At 47.8% G+C, this 22,378-nt stretch overlaps 1 protein-coding gene across 1 annotated transcript; it reads right to left on the reverse strand.

The window, feature by feature from the left end:
* Positions 1-1,690: 1,690 nt before the first annotated feature.
* On the reverse strand, positions 1,691-21,359 carry SLC22A7 (solute carrier family 22 member 7; the record flags this gene model as incomplete). The annotated part of the gene is made up of 10 exons (XM_084262118.1): positions 1,691-1,754; positions 1,916-2,122; positions 3,542-3,650; positions 4,149-4,363; positions 4,451-4,560; positions 9,619-9,736; positions 12,643-12,811; positions 13,846-14,000; positions 18,350-18,453; positions 20,982-21,359. 10 exons carry the CDS (start codon positions 21,357-21,359, stop codon positions 1,691-1,693), a joined length of 1,629 nt encoding a protein of 542 aa, XP_084118244.1.
* Between the last annotated feature and the right edge of the window lie 1,019 nt (positions 21,360-22,378).

Below are 22,378 nucleotides of genomic sequence, written 5' to 3' on the forward strand. Positions count from 1 at the left end.
CTTTCCTGGAAGTTTTCCTAAACTGGCACTTCCCAGGTTGTGCCAAAGTGAATTTCACAGCTTGTTTTGCCCCCCTGTTCTGGATGGTTCAGGAGAAAACACTGCAGAGTTAGCCTGCTTAAGGCTCCTCTGACCATCCTTTCCAGCTCTGCGATGGCAGCCAGCAGGATGGCCAAACTACGGTGGGGCTGTACTGCTCCCAGGTCAGAAACTGGTGACAGCATTGCAAATGCAATTTATTATGCTCGCAGGCAGATGGAGAAGATGCAAAAACTCCTGCAAGGACTAAATCTGTACCAGTGAGAGACACCAAGCCTGGCCAAACCCAGACGTGTCTACTAACGCCTGCTCCGTGGCACAAGCACCTTGGGGTGTCTCCACCACAGTTTTGCTGTAGGTAGGGGAATGCCTTGAGAAGGGCCTCAAACAAGCCCTCTTCTGCAAGTGGCACTCCTGCAGGTACATTACGCCCTGTGATGAACGTTAGCTAGCTGGTGATGAGCTCTGGTCTGTTGCTGACAAACCCAAGGCAGAGCACTGGGAGATGCTCTTTTCCCAGGGATTCGGTGAGTCGTTGGGCCTCATCTTTCAAGATGGGAATAATACGCACAACTCTCAGCCTTGGGGTGGTTCTGAGGACTTTGCTTTCCTTTTGTTGCCTTCAGGCAAAGAGGTGACGTTAGGAAATGTTGCCAGAAAGTTTATTTCTACTAGGAGGCGCTCTCCGACCTGGGATTGCGTTGGGTCTCTCCATCCTGCATCCTCCCTCTTTACTCTCACAGCAGAGCTTCCAACACCTCACATCCCAGGAAGCTGAGGCCGGTCCCTCTTCCCAGTTCAGGGAAGTGCTGTTGGCCAGAGGCGCAAACCTATGGGAAATCTGGTGTCTCGTCTCTGTTGTTTGCAGAAGTAAGTGTGAGAAGAGAAGGCATTCTGTTAATTTAACATCAATGTGTTAAGACTGGCAAGTGGAACAGAGTCCAGTAATGAATTATTCAATATTCCCCACAAAAGGTCCTGTAGTGAAGTGGGTTTGGGGTTTGCTGTTTGTAGGGTTAGGTTTTGGTTGGGTTTTTTTTTAGCTTAAAGGGCACTTATCACATACACACCAGATGTAAATAACCTGTGAAAGCTTCTTTTCTTCTGTGTGTATGCAGGGCAAGCACCTGCAGTTGTCCCATTCTCAGTGAGGTTCCTGCATGTGCTTTTCCCTGCCTTTGAGCCTCAGTGTGGATAATGTCCAGACTCTTCCCAGATTCACAAAGTATCTGCAGCTAAGGTTTGCAGTTTATCCACCCTCCAGTTAGATTTATTTAAGATTATTTGGTTTTGTACAATTTGTGCTCAGCATTTTTTTGTTTGTTTGTTTTACTGCTGCATCGTGTTCCTTGTGGCATGTAAACCAACGGACTGTAGTTTCTGGAAGTCTGATCTGAAAGGTGCTGCTAGTCCAAAAGGGCCAAAGACTGAAAGGGCTTATCTCCACACCCTACAGACCTCCCCTCCTGGCCACACCACAGCGTGGGTTAGCTCCCTCCAGCTGGTTTCGTCAGCTGCCTCCTTCCTCCAGCGTCCTCGGCCCCACTTTCCTGCAGAGGGAGACTAGGGGGACAGGAAAGGCTCTTTTATTGACCGGTCAGAGCACGTCTCAGTTTTGCAGTCCTACATTTCGGCTGTCCCACGTTGTCCCTCACTTCAGCAGAGGCTGGAGCGGCATGCCCTCAGGAGCAGCGATCCGTGGCGGCTCTTTCACCCTGCGAGGAAAGACGGCACCTTGGGGCAGATGGACAGGAAGCCTGACAGCCCCAATCCCCACCTGTCTGTCCCCATGGGTGGGGAGGTCCAGGCAGCGGAAGGGGATGTCCCCCACCACTCTCAGTGGCCCCATGTGCAGGGTAGGATGGCGTCGACTCACTGTGGCTTCTCAATGTCCTCGATGCCCTCAGGCAGGCGCGCGTTGAGCGTCTCTGGGAGCAGGAAGGCCGCCGAGCCGCAGCACACTGCTACACCACAGTAGGTCACCTCGGGCAGAGACCTCCACACCTCATCCAGCAGGAACACAAGCGGGGCCAAAGCCCCGCCGAGGCGGGCCATGAAGGAGGTGTACCCCATCCCATTCTGCCTGGAAACGCAGACCACCACAAGAAGGAGATGGGAGCTTCCTTCATATCAGATCTTGGGAAATGGTGCAGACCCTCTGCCCCTTCCCCCTATTTTTCTAGAAGTGCTAAGGTTATTTCCCCCTGGGTTTTTCCTCTGCCAGGATTTTTCTAGGTTGATTTTTTCTTTCTCTCTTTGTATCTTCCTACAGTGATACTACTTCCCTGAGAGCAATCGTAGCTGCTGTGAGAGATGGGATAATGTCTGTTACGAGAAAGAAGCTGCAGTTCCACACTAAATATATCTGCTCTAAAGTTCTTTCCGCTTTAAATGTCTGAAACGTTGAGTGCATTTTCTACCCAACCCCCTAGTAAGTTCCCCAATCTGCTGGGAGCAAACCCAAATCCTTCCTTCTCCCCAGGACTTGTAGGCAGGCGGCTGGCACTGGAGATACCCATGAGCACCTCTGGTCCCGCTCTAGCTGTAAGAACAGGACAGTTGGGAGGGAAGGCCACGAGTAAGACCTGGGACTTACTAATTTTCAGGGGATGGGTTACATTTCACATAACAACAAGGATCCCAGGAACTCTTTGTGCACGTGCAGAGTAAGCACTGCAGAGGGAACCAACATTTTTGTCTTTATCTGTCAGCATCTTTGAGCAGGTGGAAATACAAAGCAATCTGAGAAGACAAGTGGCAGATCAGCGTGTGCCCTTCAGTTTAAATACGCATCATTCCCCACATGACACACAGCAGGGACCGTTAAAGGACTAAAAATGGCATAGAAGGGTACGTAAGCCCTGAGGCTTTACTTTACGTGGATCCCACTGTCATGGCATCCATGATAGCTTTTTCAGACTTTCACAAAGAAGCCAGTGAGGGCATTCCCTCCCCCAGTCTCAGCTGTATCCCAAATTATGCTGATGTTAAATCTGGTTTCCTATCACCATTAGACGGATATTTCAAACAAGCTCTCTTTTTCCTCCTGAAAGGCTAGTTAATCCTTGCTTTAAAATCACCTGATGCCCAGAAGGCTGTCAGACATGTGGTAGTATGTGTCCCTTATAAAACTTGGTATTTCAAGTTATTATTTTCAGGGTCTTTCTTTTAACAGTTATTGGCAGGTTATCACAGGGATCTAAGACCTTTACTGAACACAGGTGCCTTATGGAGTTTAAAAATCCTCCCACACAGAATGCTCCTCACCTTTTGACATCTCCCTGTCAATGTAACCCAGTAAAAAAAAAAAAGAAAAAAAAAAAAAGAGTGGCTTTCTGCTCCTCTCTTGTGACTATGTGTAATCCCTAGAACCTGCTGCTTCTGGATGCAGAAGCAGTGGTCCACTGTTGGTCCCAGAGTGTAGCCCACAGCATGTCCTGCTGTGCTGATGTTGAAGACATGAGGGCAACATCCCACCAAGGCTCTGGCTGTGCACTCTTACCTCAGTACGGTGGGGTATAGCTCAGAGGTGTACAAGAAGACAGTACTGAATGCAGCTTCTGAGAAACCTTTGCCCATAACGGCTACTACAGAGCGCAAGGAGGTGAAGGCTGGGAGGAAAGAAAAGACATTTATGGTAAAGATCAAAGAGCAGCCTCTAGGAAGAAGCTTCTTGTGGTCTTGAGTGCAAGATGAAGGAAGGCTGAGTGCTCCTACAGACAAAACAGGGAGCTTTGTAGCCCTGGAGCTGCAGTCTCCAAAGCCTGTATTGGTAAATTGGTAACTAGAACCCCAAGTATGAGCTGCCCTGATGAAAGGATAGGTCATGACATTTCCTTTTGGACAACATCTATACTAAAGATGGCATGTCACCTTGCCATCACTGGACCCTTACTAGCCACCCCACAGTGGCCAGATACCAATTGCTGCCACCAGATAGCAGGGCTACCCTGCATTAAAACCCTTGTCCCACAGATGCCCATGAGGTGGGGGATGTTTCTATACAGAACTGCCTGTGGACGAGATCTATGTTTCTCCCTCTCCATCACTGCACAGAACGGAACCCTCCCCTTTAGCAATTCCTGTGCATTAGCAGAAGAGCGTCTCACGGTTGGGAATGATGACATTGGCTCCTATGCAGAGTCCAGTCAGGATGAGTGACCACGCCTGGCTCTGTCGTCGTCCAACTCGATTCACCAGCACGTACATGATCATCTTGGCTGGAATCTCAATGATGCCAAAGACAAACTGGGAGAGGTACATGTTGAGGCCAAAGCCAGTGAGATTCATGCTCATGCCGTAGTAAGAGAAGGCAACACCAAACCTGTGGGGAGTGTGTGGGGATGGGGGTTAGGGAAAGCCAGAGGGGGAGCTGCAGGACAAATCCCCTGCGTGAAGCGTTGCTGCTTACCACACAGCCCCAGAACACAGAGAGATCTTCCGCAGGACTGGTGTCCTGAACAAGCTGATGTAAGAGTAACTCCCTCCTGGCTTTTTGTCTGTTGCCATCCTTCTGAGGGCCTGGGAGAGGAGAAGAAGGAACTAGCTCAGCTGCTGTACTTTCAGGATCCAGAGGAGAAGCCCTAGATGGGCTGAGACCTTTGCCCTTCTCAGCCCCACCTTGGATTTTCCACACGTGCCCATTACAGAACAACTCTCTGGGCATATGTTCTGAGAGACACGTCTTCCTACAACTTCATAGACTGCCTATCACTTTAGACCTATTTTTCTTCCTGTGGCCCCTTCTTCCCTCATATCTACACACCCCATGTTGTAAAAGGCTTGCAGAAAAATGTCAGGTGGTGCTGTTCACAACGGCAGGGTGGGCCAGTTCCTCCCTCTTCCCCACATGGTTGCCTGCTATTGTGTCAGGTCTCAGACAGGAGCTAGCAGTGAGCTGCCTGCTGTATTCTCATTCACATAAAGCATGATTATGCATCAGTTTATATAAAAGCAGACTGTATAGCACAGTCAGGCACTGAGAAGTGAGCCCTGCCCATAAGGAAGAAGAGAATCATAGAATCATAGGGGTTGGAAGGGACCTCGAGAGATCATTGGGTCCAACCCCCCTGCCTAGGACATGTCACTCAGATAGGCGTCCAGACGGGTCTGGAATATCTCCAGAGAAGGAGACTCCACACCTCCCTGGGCAGCCTGTCCCAGGGCTCTGTCACCCTCACTGTGAAAAAGTTCTTCTGCACATTGGTACGGAACTTCCTGTGCTCCAACTTGCAGCCATTGCCCCTTGTCCTGTCTCCACAGACCACTGAAAAGGGGCTGGCCATTTCCCCCTGCATCCCATACTTAAGATATTTATAAACATTAATAAGGTCCTCCCTTAGTCTTCTTTTCTCCAGGCTGAACAGTCCCAGTTCACTCAGCCTTTCCTCATAGGGGAGATGCTCCAGGCCCTTAATCATCTTCGTAGCCCTTCTCTGGACTCTCTCCAGGAGATCCCTGCCTTTTTTTATACCAGGGATCCCAGAACTGGACATAATACTCCAAGTGGAGCCTGACCAGGGCAGAGTAGAGGGGGAAGATCACCTCCTTTGACCTGCTGGCCACAGTCTTCCTGATGCACCCCAGGATCCCACTGGCTCTCTTAGCCACCAGGGCTCATGGCCAACCTGTCATCAACATGACATGCTTATTCATAAAGCCTTTCAGCTATTAATTGAGGGGTAAGTACCAGGAGGGTTGGTAAATTCTACTCACTGGCTGAGATGCAGATTCACACAACTACAGGTCTGTGATGCAGCTATACCTAAGCTAATTGCCACGGGCTCACTGTGTAGTTATGGAGATCTCTGGTGGAAGTGGTGGAGTCCTTTTATCCTAGAGCAAACCACCACGTTTGGTGACAAGAATTGTGTGCGAGCCTCCATCGGCTGTTCATCAGATTGCAGACTGTAAAGGAGACTGCAGACAGTGGTGGACACCTCACCTTGGGAGGGATGAATTCCTCTCCGGACAGCCTTGCTTCACTGTGTCCAAAAATCACTGGCAAACACAGGGTAGGACAGTTAAAATTGATCAGGTTATGAATGATGGGAAATGTTGAGAAGAGAGGCTAGTGGACTAGTTACATGTGTTCTCAAATCAATATCCTCTTCAGAGAAGGCAAAGCCTTGGCCAGAGCTTTTGCATAAATGCTAAAGCCCAGCCACAAAGCCACATAGGGAACCGACACCTTGGGTGGATGAAGAGGGCCTGCAGCATCTTGGACCAGAGGATCACCTTCTCCAGTGCCATGTCTGCAACAGCAGGCTGCAGTGGAGCCTACAGAAGAGTTGGGCAGGCATGTAGAGATATTCCCCTACAAGTGTCACGGCCTCCAGCCATTCAGAGACTTTCTGAAGCAGACAGGATATCTGTCTGTTCAGCACCTTGATGATCCTTTCCCACTTTATCTCATGATTTGTTGAACCCCTGTTTTACCTTTATTTCTGTACACCCACCTCTGGGTTTGGTAACTTCTGTTAATACTGCAGCATGACAAGTAAGTATTTTTTTAAAGTGTCGCCCCCCTCCCCCTTCCTTTTTAAACCTTTTTTCACAGACAAATATTAATTCTTTTCACCCAAATGCATGGGATGAATCACAGCACCGATAACACGCTACTTCTGCAATGCTGAGCATTTCTTTCCATACTAGATTCAAGTTACCCTGGGTAACAAAAGGCATTAATACAGAAAACACTTTCCAGTATATATTGTTAGCCAGATTTCTCGGTATGTGGAAGGACAACTGGGAGAGCCAGAGCAGCAAGTACCCCAAGAAACTTAAAAAGCATGTACTTGAGTGATGGCTGGAGAAGAAGGGTGAGGAAATCTGCAGCGCTGCACCATCACTGACAATTAAGAGGGTGCTGAGCAGTTGTGGGGATTTGGGCCTTGCAGAAATAGATAATAAAGGAGAAATCCCAACCCAAAGAGCTCTCTGGTTAAAAGAATTAAAAAAAAAAAATGAAAGGAAACGTTAGGAAAGGGAAGAGAATAGCTACAAGTAACAGCACCTTTCACTAGGGAAGAGCTAGGATTTTATTTCTAATTGTGTGCTATTCTTTGCAATTTTTGGAAGAATAACAAAGCTTTTCATACTGGAAAAATAATTCCACACTGGGAAATTCCTTAATCAGTTCTACAGGCCATTAAACCTGGGAGTGTGTCAGTAATGTGCTGTGCAATTACCCAGAGATTACACGTCTCTCAAAGTTCAGTCTTTTGAACTAAGGAAAATCAGTTGTTACCTTAATAAGCCATCAAAACACACTGATGCACGGTTAGAATTAAGCAAACTAGAACCAGGCAGTTCTGAGTTGCCTGCATGTATTGATATGGACAAGGAAAACCAAGTATGTCCCTACACACCTCATGAATCCAGCAAGGTGTCACAGCCGCAAGCCTTTCTTGGTCACGGCAGGGTGTGACTTAGCACCAGGCTGCAATGATGGGGATCTACATTTCCTAACCCTAGGAATGGTATGGGGGTGCAAGCCCTGGTGAAACTCTGCTCTAAAATGCAGAGGCATCAGCCAAGGCTCAATGAGAGAGGTTATAACTTGTTGGTTTTGCATATGTAGGCAGAGCTACTTGCTCAACTCCTGTCCACCACAACCAGTAAATTCATAATTTCTCATGTGATTAAACAATGTGTTTCTGTGGGAAATCAAAAGGGCCAATCATGTCTTCAACTGATATTAAGAAACTGCTTTTAAAAAGCAGCATGCTGGCCGGGATGAGGCAGCGGTGTGGATGTGGGAGCACTGGGTGCACACACAGATGCCGTGCAGTTCCTGTCTTCCTCTTTTGGCAAGAGAACCACTGGACATGAAAGAAAAGATTGATGTTTAATGAACCACAGACTTCCATACCTGCTGGATTTCACAGCTGAGCTTTGTTGCTCTTGAGAAGGTCGATACAAATCATGCAGACCGCATTAGTCAGGAGTGACAGACGTGCAGCCATCCAAGCCCAGCTGTGAGGGTTGTTGCGAGCACTGACTTTACTCTGGTGTCTCTCCAAAGCAGGGGGGACCAGCTTCTGCCTGACCCTTGAGTCCTCCCTCGAGCAGGGACATTACTTGAGCTTATCACCATCCCCTGCAGCCACTGGCATGTCCTGAAGCAAGTGTCATGGACTGCTATCTCAACATTTGTGAGTCTGAATGCAAAAATGCATTTTTAAAAGAGAACTCAGCACAAGGTGAAGACCTCCAGATCAGTCTCCTACCCTGAGCTTTGGAGTTGAAAATAGGTGTCTATTCTTTAGGTGGCTTCTCCTTTATTCATTTAGTCATCTACCTAAGCATCTTCATCCTTTATGCCTCTGGGGTCAAGCACAAATGGACTCAAACCAGTGGGCACATGGCTTCTTTGCCTAGCACCTCACCCTTGCCACAATCCTTTAAAATTGCTGGTCAGGGGGAAAATCTGGTGGTGCCAAATGTTCTCCACACTCCCAGTCATCGCTGGGACACCGTGGCTGGCAATATTCCAGTTTCACAAGTACACTAAATGCAGCCTGAGGTGGATCAGCCTTTACATTTTTGGGTGGCACTGTATGCAGTATCTCAAGTGCAGTACGAGAGAAATTATGCTAACTATGTGCTATTAATGTGTGTCTGCTTTCTGCCAGCACTGTACCAACACTTGGCAAACACTATGGCAACCAAGAAGGCAAGTGCTGAGCTGCACAAATAGCTCACACACCTGCACGTTCTCCTCTCTGTTAGGGGAGGGATGCCTCTGCCCTGGGTTTTTTTGGACTGTGCTTCTCTCTTGCTGCGTATTTAGTCCAGCATCCAGGTCATTAAGGCTTCTTGTCATGGCAATAATGAATGGGAAGCCACTCTGCCTAATGAAGGAGGTTTCTGGCCTTATGGGAGCTGAGCTGCTGCTTTATCTTTAAGAGTGGATGTAACTGTTTTCCAGAGTAAAGTGGAGCTTGGCATCCTGTGGGCCACAGTGCCCCACAGATCACCCCACAGCTGAGCATCGCTTCAAGCACCAAATAGAAGTAAAATAAAGAGAGGAAGATGGAGAGGAAGAACATGTGCCTGGATCTGTGGTACTGCATGCAGCTCTGGTGTCCCCAGTACAGGAAAGACGTAGAGCTGTAGAGCAAGTCCAGAGGATGGCCACGATGATGATCAGAGGGCTGGAGCATCTCTCTTATGAAGACAGCTGTGAGAGTTGGGCTTGTTCAGCCTGGAGAAGAGAAGGCTCTGGGGAGACCTAATTATGGCCCACCAATACCTAAAGGGGTCCTACAGGAAAGTGAGAGAGGGACTGTTCAGCAGGCAGTGTAGTGATAGGACAAAGGGGAATGGCTTCAAGCTGATAGATGTTAAGAAGAAATTCTTTACTATGAGGGTGGTGAGGCACTGGCACAGGCTGCCCAGAGAGGTTGTGGAAGCCCCATCTCTAGAAGCGTTTAAGGCCAGGTTGGATGGGGCTTTGGGCAACTTGGTCTAGTGAAGGTGGTGCCCATGCCTAAGGTGGGGGGGTTGGAACTAGATGATATTTGAGGTCCCTTCCAACCAAAAGCATTCTATATTCTATGATCTTCAGTTTCTCACCTCTAGTGAGACAGCGAAGTCTTTCCTTCCGTTCATTCTCGCACATCTAAGCAGGTGCCTGTGAGCTTGTTGCACTTTGCCATTGGCTATGAGCCACCGGGCAGACTCTGGGACCCACCTGGTGCGAGGAGAGAAGAAAGTGTTCCTGTTCGTGCTCAGTATTTTCTACCCCACACACATGGTCCTGGCCGATGAGAGGGGGTCTCAGCTAAAAATAACAACTGTGGTGCATGAGAGTAAGAGCAATAGGACACCCCATTACATGTGCATGCTGTTCTGCCCTTCAAGGAGTACAGTCTGATATTGTAAGTATGTCTAGCCAAAATTTTTATCATGTGATCTTTGATCAAAGCTTGAATTTCCTGAGCTGGTTGAAATTTTAAACTCTTAAAATTAAAATTGCCCCCAAAATATTTAGAGATTCATATTTGTTGAGACTCTTTAGACTTGGAAATTGTAGGATATAAAAAATTACTATGTAGAAAGGATATTATGGGCTCTATACTTACTTTGTTAATTGCTAAAATTATTTGATTTTCACAATAAACAGAGCCTTTGTCACAAGACAGTCAACTGGTGTCTAATTCATTGCAGCTGTGGCCCCCAGTGAGGTATCCATGCTAGTCATTGAGCCACAAAGAATGCTGCAATTAGCTAATTAGCAACTCTGAGAGGTCTGCTTAGCAGATGGGTGGGAGTCCTGTGGCTCTTATTTTTTTAATCTATTCCAGCAAAATATCCAGCACTTGTGAAACTGGCACCTGCAAGCCTATTTTCTTGGAGTTCTCTCTAGTTCCAATTCATGGCTACACGATCCTGTTTGGCGTGGAGCTTCCCATGCCACAGTGCAGCCTGTCTGGACTAGAGGGTACATGGTGTTTTAGTGGGTGTGCATAGCATCCAAGGCCCAGAAGACATTGGAAATAGCCCACGGTGGCTGCATTCTGCTAGAGCAGCCAACACCTACCTCCGACTACCCACCTATCTACTGCTACCCAGATCTGTGCCTGAGAGAAGTGGGAAACTGAATCTGTTCCTTCATGGAGACTTTCATCTGAGGAGTCAGTGGGAAGACTTACAATCTTGAAGAAGTATATGGGTATGAGGTCTATTGATGTCACACAGTTGTCAAAAATCTTTCTCTCACTGGAGTCTCTCACTGGAGTGATCCAAGACCAGTTCCTCCTAGGCTGCTGGTGATTTATATGCTCTAAATCAGGTTACAAAAAAACTGATGAACAACTGCAGTAGCAGTAGCAGAAAGGGATGTGTAGAGCAAAGTCATCTGCAGAACTGGTCTTCTGGGCAGTGTTCAACTCCTTCCCATAAACTTACAACCCAGAGCACCACGGGAAATATAAAGAGTGAAAGATGGCATTATGCACTCATTGCCACCGTCTCCAGAGTAAATAAAGTATGTCTTTTGGTTGCCTGATGTCTCAGCTGAGTTCTGACATTGTGTCAACAATATCTACAGAGTGTGCTAAACTGGATTTTGTTTCCATGCTTCAGGGACTTTTAATTATCCAGTGATCACTGACCTCTTGGGTGCTTGAATTTTGATCAGATGACAGTATAATTTGTTGGAGAACTAATCTCCATAAAAAGCATTTACATAAGAGGGAAAGGGTGGGTCCAAATATATTTGTGAATTTCAGCACTTCCCAGGACTCAATTTTTTTATGGCTGGCTGTCCTAGAGAAAGAGCAAAACAATTAAAAAATAAGCCAGCAGAACACATATTTTAGTTGTCTTGGACTTCATCAGTGAAATATTAGATGTTACTCTTTGATGGAAAACCCTCATCACCAGCAAAACAAGACACCTTTTTTTAGCCACTGATTAGTTACAGCATCAGCTTATACCCCATTTTTAATACATATTATTTGAAATTATTTTTTCTGGTAGATCTGTGCAGCTATTTAATCTACTGCTTCGTGCTGATGCACAGACAATAGTAAGCACGAAAACCACAGCCTCTTTGGTGGCAGCTGAAAGGCTCTCTAGCATTTGGATTATCACTCTCTCTGCTCGGAGATGATGCATTTAATTTTAGGGCCCACGTGTCAAACTATCAGAGCTTATTCTGCAGGGTCACCAGCTGAGGGTCCCCATGGCCCTGAGAGGCGCGGCTGTGACTTCGGCGGTGTGGTCCAGCACCAGACCGATGTTCAAGAGGATTTAAACAATCACCCTAAGGTGGAGAGGATCCAGATGCCCATTTCTGAATGTGTTGTGGGAATCCCTGCCGGCTTAGTTCAACATGGGTCTTTTGTCCAGCCAGGAAATGGAGCTGCTTATTCAAAGGACCATTTGAGATCATCGAATAAGTTGATCCAATACACTTCACACTACAGTCGTGGTATCAGTGGATCAACCCTGTATTCTAAGGCTTAAGAGGTGCCTGGTGTTTCTTAAATAAGGCTACAGGAGGGAAAAACCTCGGAGAAAATGGCTATATCTGACCCAGCAGGGTGGTTACACAGCTGAGAAAGGCTCTGGGAGGTGTAGAGGGATGTGCCTGACCTAGCCTGCTGATTTCATTGGCTCATATGGAAAAGTTAGTACCAGTTGTGTCCTCTCCAGTGAGCTGGGGACAGAGGACAGATAAATTATTTAGCTTGAGTCTATCAGGGATTAAAGCCAGGGATCTGGCCTAGCCCTGTCTCCCTTTATTTGGATCTCTCTGCTTGCTGAGAGCCACGTCTGACAGTCCTTGCAGCACCAAGTCCCGCTCCTTTGCGCTGCAGCGTGTCCCCAAGTGCCTGGCCTCATCCCCAGTCCTGCCTTCTCCTGGTCTCCAAAGCCCTGGCGTGACCTTGATCTAGGAAGTGAGGGAAGATGAAACCCAGGCCATTCCAGTTTTCAGGAGGTGCCATGCCTGGGCAATCGAGTCCTGTTCCTCTCTGGGTTGCTGGAATCACACCTGGGATCAGTGCTCCAACATTTGCAACGTTCACAGAGCAGAGGAGGGAAAACACATCCCACTCCCATCCCCACCAGCCACCTGGCTGGTGCACTCACCACAGGCAGACAGCGCTCAGAAGACAAGGTGCTGTTACAGCTACTAGTAGCCAGTGCCATTCCCGCACCAAGTAGGCGACCATGGCCAGCAGCATGTTCCCGATGCTCCAGAAGATGCTGGTCAGGATCCCGGAGAAGGTGCGGTGCTGTATGTCCACCCACTCCATCCCTGCAAGAGGCAGGCAGCATTCAGCTGGGGCACCCAGGACTTCTCCAGGAACAGGTCTGTGTGGGTTTTAACAAGGGCAAAGCGAAGTAATGTCCCTGTTCTTCTCCAGGAGAACTCCTCCGTTTGACTGACATCTGGCACATTAAAACACCATTCCAGAGTATTCCAATGGGCCTCTTCATCAAACAGACAATTTTGCCCCCTAACCATCTTGCCTGCACAGATTCCCGTTATTCCAGATGAAAGAAATACATTAAGATGACTTGTAGGTTCATGTGGAATCTACCTGAGGTAGATACTAGGGCACATGTAAAGCCAGAGCAGATGGTGGTCTGCTTGTTGGAGTGTGTGAACTAAAAGCCAATTTTCCTCCAGAGGTCTGGACTTTGTAACAATAAAAAACCCTATATCAGGTCTTGGGTTTTGTCAGGTCTTGTATGGACTTCCCCAGTACTGAAGCCATTTTAGCTTGATTTTGGCCGCATCTACAAAATTCCTGGAAATCTTTGCTGCATCCTTAACTTGCTCTAGTGTGTAATGAGTCTTGCCTAGTACATCCCAACTGCACATCTACAAAATCATGCCCTGAAGTTTGGAGCATGCTTTTATTCTATAATTACCTAAATTCTTCAGTTTTACCTAGGTCTGTATGACTGAAGGGTGAGAACTCAGTGTCAAGAGGAAAGGGGCAGATTCTTTGGTCTGTGGCTTTTATTGTGCAACTGATGATCCTTCGCAGGGATTGGGTAGCAGAGGCTGCAAGAGTTGATGTTGCAATGGCAGTACTAAGAGGTGGTTTTTATATTTTGGGAAGGCTGTTAAGGCATTAATTAGACTAACTGTAATTCTTGGATCCTCCCAAGAGGGATGCTCTTTTGGCTGCCTGTGGTGAAATTGCACACATAATGATTTCCAAACTCCTGTTTCTACTAGCTCTGCCCTGGCTGGGGGACAACTCCCTGCTTTAACCTACCTACTGCCTGTCAGCAGTCCTCCTGTGCAACTGGGCACCCCCAGCACCCCCACCTACTTACCCAAAGGCAGTACAATAAGAGAGACGCCGCTCAGGGCCACCCCGGTGAGGGTCCGCGTGATGGCCAGCATGCTGTAGGAGACGGAGGCAGCGCTCAGCATCCCGAACACGACCGAGCACACCAAGGACAGGAGGAGCATGGCCTTCCGTCCAAACCTGCCATGAGCACAGGCTGGGTTAGGGTTGGCTGGAAACCTCTCCCAGCAGTAGGGTTTGAAATGGGGCGAAACAGACTCGAGAAGGAAAACGGTGGTGGCGGCTCAGTGCCTGCTCTGCAAAGAGTGTGGGATGCAATGCCCCAGAGAGCAGGAAAGAGCTCTGGCTGTAGCCAGTGTCACAGTGGTGCAATCCCATTCAGAGGCCCAGCCTGCCCCGTGAGCATCGGGCATGGGGCTCTCCAACAGAGAGAGCAGCACTGATGAGAATACGTTGGGCTCTTCTGTTCAACACCGTCAGCAAAAGCAGTGATGTCAGCTTGAAATCCCATGGTGCTGGCACACCCTGGTCCCTCCCATGGCTGTCCCCATGTCCTCTTCCCCTGGCTCACTCAGGAACAACCACTGCCAGTGCCCTCAAGGATGAAAACCATGTGACACTTTCACCCTGATCCTTGGGAGGAAAACAAAGATCCCCCAAAACCCCAAAAGGAATCCTGTTGTCAGCCCACATGTGCATATAGCCCTGATATCCTAAGGGGTCTATGAGGACTCTGCTTGGAGGTTGTTTTGGAAAGAAGTTTTTCTTTGGAAGTTTTGGAAGTTGTAGGACCATCTTACCCCCTGGTACAGGGTCCAGTGTGGAGAAATACAGAGAAGCAGACACGTGTATACACACACACACACACACACACAGAGAAGTATGTGCAAATCTAAAAACTAAAATGGAGTGCAAGGCATCAATCTTCTGGTGAGCCCAGCATGTGACAAAGGCTTAGGTTCAAACTGGGGTAGTAAAATAACCTTTCCAACAGGTAACTTCCAGTCCATAGGGACTGAAAACCTGGTCAGATTCTGGCATGAGGGAGCTCTTAGTGGCCACCTGAGAGGGATGGTGGCAAAAATGATTCCTCCAGGGGAAAAAGTGATGTGCTGGGACACGATGCCATGAAAACATTCCTAAAAATGATCACAAATGATTTCATGCAGCAGCTAGTTAATGAACCTACTAGAGAAAAAAACCCAACAGCTTGTGGCTGGGGAACAGGTGAGTTGCTGGATCTGCTTTGAAATTTAAGCAGACCCAGTTTGAAAAAGTGATCATAGTGCCCCTGGGTCGGAGCATCAGACACCCAGGAATGCACCAGAGCTGGATCCACTTTCCAACTGCCTGAGAAAGAAGGTACAGCTTTTTAAAGGATTTTTTTTGGGATTTTTTTTCTTGAAAATACAGTAAGAAGGATCTAAACCCCATAAGATTCCCTGCAGGGTGCAAGGCAGCTATTTATGGACCCATTCTGAGGCTCTTCCAGCAAATGCCACCTGCTAAGGAAGCCAGAGGCGAGCTGGCAGGACTGAACTGCAGGCTGCAGGGAGGCTGCTAGAAATAACGAAGGTAAAACTGCCTGCAGAGGAAAGCACAGCCTCTGAAAGATTAAATGTGGAAAACGTAATTAAAGGAGCAAACTGCACAAGCATAGAAATGAATAATAATAATAATAAATAAAATAAAAGCCATTTTCATAAATATCCCAGTCTGGATGTCTGCCAAACCATTGCACAGCCAATTCAGTACAAGGACAAGGTACAAAAGGGGTGTTTGGAAACAAGCAGACAATAACAGGGAATTTTTTCTTTCTTTCTTTCTTTCTTTCTTTCTTTCTTTCTTTCTTTCTTTCTTTCTTTCTTTCTTTCTTTCTTTCTTTCTTTCTTTCTTTCTTTCTTTCTTTCTTTCTTCCTTCCTTCCTTCCTTCCTTCCTTCCTTCCTTCCTTCCTTCCTTCCTTCCTTCCTTCCTTCCTTCCTTCCTTCCTTCCTTCCTTCCTTCCTTCCTTCCTTCCTTCCTTCCTTCCTTCCTTCCTTCCTTCCTTCCTTCCTTCCTTCCTTCCTTCCTTCCTTCCTTCCTTCCTTCCTTCCTTCCTTCCTTCCTTCCTTCCTTCCTTCCTTCCTTCCTTCCTTCCTTCCTTCCTTCCTTCCTTCCTTCCTTCCTTCCTTCCTTATCTACCTATTCATCCATCTAAATAAATAACTAAATAATAATAATATATATATACACATTATATATATATATATATATTCTATATATATGTTCACAGTGAAGGTTGTTGGAGTTTTTACCAAGGTAAAATTTATCAGTGGAGATGTTCTCAAATCCAGATATCCGTAGAGGCTTAGAACAAAATGAACCTGGGCTGTAGCAGAATGCCAGGACTAGATTGTTTTCACCCTGGAGTGCTGGAGATGAAAACTCCATGTCACTGCTAGCACAAAGACATGGGACCTCTCCTCCATTAGAGTAAAGGAAGGTAGCTAATGGGATATCAGCTTTTAAGGAGTTTTAGGGCATATGGGGGGCATGACACCTGAGGTTTAGGAGATCTGCACAATTTACTGCAGTTACAGTAGACTTTGAAGTTAAACTATAACCCAGTCATTTTTGTTAGTGTCTCTGAATTTTCTCTGTTTCTTCTATGTCCTTTTGAGATGGGGAAGGAGGGTGAGGGGATATAAAAATGCACATGGTATTCAAGATGTGGGGCCACCATACTTTTACACAACACTGCATTGTGCTATTCTCTTTAATTTTATAATCCTTTCCTAATGATTCTGAATTTTCCATTTGTTTCCCCAGCCACTACCCACTGCTGAGTAGAGCCCCTAAGTCTTGCTTCCCAGCAGCTGTGGTCACCTCAGCGGCCTCAATTTTAAACAAGAGGTTAGAATTGTTTCTCTCTTTATTTTAACCTAATCTGTCCTGAAATCCTGTCTTCTGGTGCTCCCACCCAGTCACGGAGCTCCTCAAGCTCCTTCTGCAGGTCTCCACACTCTACCAGCCTGGCCATTCAGTACCACCTCCCCGCTCACTCCTTTTCCAGATAAACACACTGAAAAGCACACATATCCAAGCACAGGTCTCCCTCCATTGTCACAAATGAACATCTCTCCTCCCTGGCTTTTAATCACCTATTTAGTCATGCAGAGACCTTCCTTCTTATCCGAGGGCAGCTCGGTTTCTTTAGGAGCCTTTAGTAAGGAAACAGCTTGAAATCCGGTTAGATTGTAGTTCCCCTGTTCACATGCCTTAACACTACAGTCTCTTTTATTTCTAGATGCTCCTTTTACACCTTGATTGTTTACTGTCTCTCCCCCCTCACAATCCTTAAAAATTAATTAAACCCTCTTTTTTCTCTAGCAGAGACCTCCTCTTCTGCCTTATGTTGTCCTGCATCTTCTCCTGACTCTGAATGCCTTTCCCTCCAACTGTGCTATAAATCCCTTTTAGACACAACACCAAGACACATGGTTTGGAGATCAGCCAGTTGTCTTGGGTCTTTGAAAAAGTATCCCAATATATATCCCTCTGCAAAGATGTAGAGGTAAAAATTCCCATCTTCACTGCTAAAGTCTCTGGGTGCTTCGTTCTGTGAAGCTGGTTCCCCTCTGCTCTGCAGTGATTTTGTAGCTCTCCATACACTAACAGACATTTTCTCCCTGAGGAAGGACATCAGGAAGCCACTTGCTGTGCAGGAAACTCAGTAATGAAGAGTGGACAGTCAATAGCACACCCTGGCTGCTTGCTTGCACTGTGTCTTTCCTCCTCCTTCCATTTGAGAAACTGTTTGTTTCTGACCGATGCCCTTTCTAGGTTACTACTTAGATTTCTGTTTTTTCAGGTTTACAATTGGGAAGCTGTAACACTGAAACAGAGAGAGAAGCCTTGGTCCTGTTTTCCTCATGGCCTCAGCTCTTCCTGGAGAAATGCCTCCCTGCTTGTAAGAAGCTCATTCTACCCCACTACTCTAGTGATGTCAGCATCAGTTTTTTGCATTTCTGGGAACACCTCTTTTCCCAGCTATGGCATGCATCTGCTCTGAGCCCCTCACTTGGCTGCCTTTAACCAATTTCCATCTAACTGCAAGGAGTTAACTCTTTTAACCTCTTTTTTTGGCTATGTTTTAACCAGCTTTCTCCTTTTATAGACAGCTGCCTTTTCTGGAGGTGGTTTAATGGACAGAGGATTTTATATATATTTTTTTCCCAGTTTTACTGTTCCTACAGCAATGTTGATGCCAGTGTTGGGTCACTGCTGCAGTGCACCTTACTCCTAACCCAAGGCCAGAGCTGCTTCTCTGGTGGGCTGCTAGCTGATGGCTGATCCATGGCGTGCTTAGCCCCTGCATTGCTTCCCAGTACGATTTTAATCCAGTTTTAAAGTGAGAGGCTGGATTCTGCCTTTACACTTGTGTTTCTTCCTTTCTCTGCCTCCCCGATTGCCTTTTGCAGGTCACGGGTTTGTCAAGGTCTCGTCCTGAAACTGAAGGCCCAGAGGAGCAGCCCGAAAGGGGTCAAACCTGTCTGAGAGGTATCCGAATACCACGGCCCCCATCGTAACGCCACCAAAGAAGAAAGTTGCCGTTGCCTGGTTCAGTCCGCGCTGCTCACACACGAGGTCCCACTGAAACACAAGGGCAAAATGACACTTAGTGCCCAATCCAGCCTCTTTTTGCCTTTTCAAAGCCCTTCTCTGCAGTGTGCTCTTGCAGCTTGGAAGGCCAATGGTATCCTGGGCTCCATCAGAAGAGGGGTGGCCAGAAGGGACAGGGAGGTGATTGTCCCTCTCTACTCTGCCCTCGTGAGGCCCCATCTGGAGTACTGTGTCCAGATCTGGGGCCCCCAGTACAAGAAAGATGTGGAACTGTTGGGGAGGGTTCAGAGGAGGCCACGAAGATGATCAGAGGGCTGGAGCACCTGCCCTACGAAGAGAGGCTGGGGGAGCTGGGCTTGTTCAGCCTGGAGAAAAGGCTGCAGGGGGACCTCATTGCAGCCTTCCAGTACCTGAAGGGAGCAGAGAAACAGGAGGGGAATCAACTTTTTAGAAGGGTAGACAATGGCAGGGAAGGAATGCATTGAAGCTAAAGGAAGGAAGGTTTAAATTAGATACTAGGAGGAAGTTTTTTACAGAGAGAGTGGTGAGGTGCTGGAATGGGCTGCCCAGAGAGGTGGTGGATGCCCCGTCCCTGGAGGTGTTCAAGGCCAGGTTGGATGGGGCCCTGGGCAACCTTGTGTAGATCCAGACCTGGAGGTTGGTGTCCCTGCCTGTGGCAGGGGGGTTGGAGCTCTCTGATCCTTGGGGTCCCTTCCAACCCAGAACATTCTATGATTCTATGATTCTGTGATTCTATGATTCTCCCATGGTCAGCCATTGTGTGCTTCAGTTTATATCGCCTGAGTCTGACTGAGGGGTCGAGCCCTGCGCTGAACTGCACATAAGGCAGGGATGGAGTCCTGAAAAAATGTGAAGCTGCACCTTGCGCTATTCAAGAGGCCTCCCAGTTATCTGTTCCCTCTGTGACAGCTTCTCTGTGGATATTTGTTGGGCTCCAGAAAGCTTTCCTGGGTACCACCCATCATGGAGTGTTCCCCCTTTTCCTCTCCTAACCCCTGCGATATGTGCTTTTGGCCTACCCTGGGGCACATCTTCCCCCAGCTCCCTCTGTCATGCTCCTGGGACTACCCTGGAGAGGTGAGAATTTGCAGGGTGACATGGTGTAGGACATGCCTCACCCTTCATTGGGGAATGTCATGCTAGCATCCAGTTCCTCTTGCCCTGACAAGTTTGAAGCTGTCTGTGCAGAGAGGATGGGGGAAAGGGGCCCTGGCCCTGATGCTACCTGACTGATTTCTTGCTGAGAAGTTGGTCTAGACATTCTTCCTAATTCAGTTAATGAGCATCATTTTACTTTCTTGGAGGTGCAAATGTCTCTAATCATTACAGAATGCTGTGGCCAAGCTGCAGAGTTAATTTCCTATATTAAAAATGTAATTTAATCATTATCTCAGCCTCGCAGCCCCTCTGACAAAGCCAGGCAGACCCTAAGAAACCTTTCTTCCTGCGAAAGCAAAGGACTCTGGAGAAAACCCCAGCCCCTTGAACATGTGCTGAGACCACTGCATGGTGGGTGCAACACGATGAGGCTCCATGCTTAGCATCCAAGCTGCAGAGCACCTCCCCTGACTTTTCCCCCAGGGCTGCGTGGCACCTTTGTCCCTGAAACTGTGTGGAAACCAGGTACAGACTCCGTGCACATCTGACCCTCCCTTCCATGCCTGCAAAAACCCAGGGGTGGGTTGGGCAGTGAGAAGGAACCAGCGGCTCTGGGTTAAGATTTGGCCCTGTGCTGACTGGGACAGCGCTACCATTGCCAACCCAACCGTGTCTCTTTCATCTGACCAAACTGCCCCCTTCCCTAAGACCTCCCGTGACTTGGGCTGCTTTTCAAGGAAGGAAAATTACAGCCTGCAGGTAAAGCATTAACACCCAGAGGTACCACTGTCACCTTAGCAAAGCATTTCAGAATGCAGGTGGTTAATGTGTGATGGGCAGGGAGCTTGGGCAGGCTCAAGGTTATGGTGGGGCAGCATGTGGCATCTCATCAGGAGGCTCATTGGGCTTCAGAGCAAGGAACACTGGTGGAGAGAGAGGCAGCACAATCTTGGGGAGAAGATGGAGAAGCTGAAGATCAATGAGGAGGGGTGGCCAAGGGACTAGAAGTTAAAAAGTGTTTGGAAAATGAAGGAAGAAAGTCATGGGCTCATATGAAATCCTGACAAGGCATAATCCCATGGAAATGACATCTGGGCTGAGCAGAGGAGATCCTGTGTGTGTGTCTCACCCTGCCCACTCAATCTCTCAGTCACCTGGAGAAATTAAGATACTTATAAGGACAAATGTTGGCTAATCTAGAGCAAGGGGCAAGATGCTTGTAACAACAACAACAACAGCAACAACAACAACAACATAATAATAATAATGATGTTGGCTTCAGAGGGTTTCCCCATTCCAGGACATCTTATCTAAACAAGTCTTTTCCACTGGTTAAAACGCAAAGATCCCTCTCTGATTCTGTGCACCCAGTGAACACCTCTCCATCTGCTCCTCAAAGCACTGAGCTAATTTAATTTGCAGCTAGCTCACAGGGTTACCTCAGTGGCGATGGTGGAGGTGAACTGCGAGTGGTCATAGACCCATCCGTGCTGGCAGTGCTGGATGACAGAGCTGTTTTCTGGCTGCAGAGAGGAATTGAGCAGCAGGTGAAACTGAGGATGTGAGAACATCTCACAGGACCTGAAGGTGCCGTCCGGCTTCCGGGGGATGCTGATGAGCAGGACTTCCTCCGTGGTGAGATTCACAAATGCCTCTTGGTGTGGAATTGCACAGTGATGAGAGGGGGTAGCAGCAAGGAAATTGTGTAGCAGGAAATGCATGGGCAGGTTGATTCTTGGCAGGCAGAGGATAAACAAAATCAAAATCTGGAATCTGCCAAAGCCCCCAATCTCCAGCAAGAGATCCTCAAATGTCATCTTTTCTGTGGATTTTGCTCATTCAAAGCAGCTATGTAGGAGCAGGAACATGAGCCTGAAAAGCGGTCTCTGTCCTTGGAGGTCAACTACCCATGTCTTTTCATACAGCCGCTTCGTTGGACTTTGAGACCTTGCTGAAAGTTGTCAAAAGTCACAGAGAAACTCTCCACTTGGGGTAGAGCCAGATAAACTATCTGGTGTGCATCTGTTTCAAGTGGACCTGGAACAAAGCACCTTCTCTTTTTCAGGTTCCTTTCCTCTTGTTGTGTTTTCTTGAGAGGGAGTTCTGCATCAGGATGGGAGGCTGTGGAAGAGAGCAGTGGAAGCTCTGTGGTTTCTGGTGTGGGGGTGCCATGCAGCACCTCAGCCTCTGCAACAAACTCTGCCTGGTCTGAGCTGACCACCAACCAGCCCTGCTGGACCATAGAACAGGCTCTCAGGAGATCAGGGTTACACTGGGATGCTCAGGGGCCCCAAAGCCTGGTTGCTGTGTATCAGCTAAGTGCTTTTTAGCACGACTTGCATCAAGTCATGATGTGGGAGCAGGGAGTATGAAGAGTGTGAGAGGGTGCCCAGAAGAGAAGAGAAGAGAAGAGAGATGAGTCTCTGCATACAAAGAGGGAGGTGAGCACTGAGGAAAAGGGGTGGGCTGTAGGAGAGGGCCATTGGCTCACTGATGTCCACCAAAGGATGGAAAATGTGAAAATGTTTCCCCACAAAGTCCCTTTCTGCACCTGGGAAAGTGCTTTTCTGGGACATGAGCAAGGAAGTGATGAGAGCTGCAGTGCTGGCATGCAGAGAAGCTGTGCCTGCCAGATGGGGACCGTGACATACTCCTGCAAGGTCACAGGCACGGGCTGCTGTGCTCTGGGGACTGGTGCAACAGCCAAAGGAGTGAGTGTTCAGCCTCTGACAGGACCACAGGTACTGCTGCCACCACTGCATGGGTGGTGGTTCTTCTGTGGTTCTTCCACTGCTTGCTTCAGGGAGAGGTTTCCTGGAAGACATGGGTCCTCAAT

This window comes from Gallinula chloropus (assembly GCF_964237585.1).
Source record: "Gallinula chloropus genome assembly, chromosome: 3".
NCBI classification, from domain to species: domain Eukaryota; kingdom Metazoa; phylum Chordata; class Aves; order Gruiformes; family Rallidae; genus Gallinula; species Gallinula chloropus.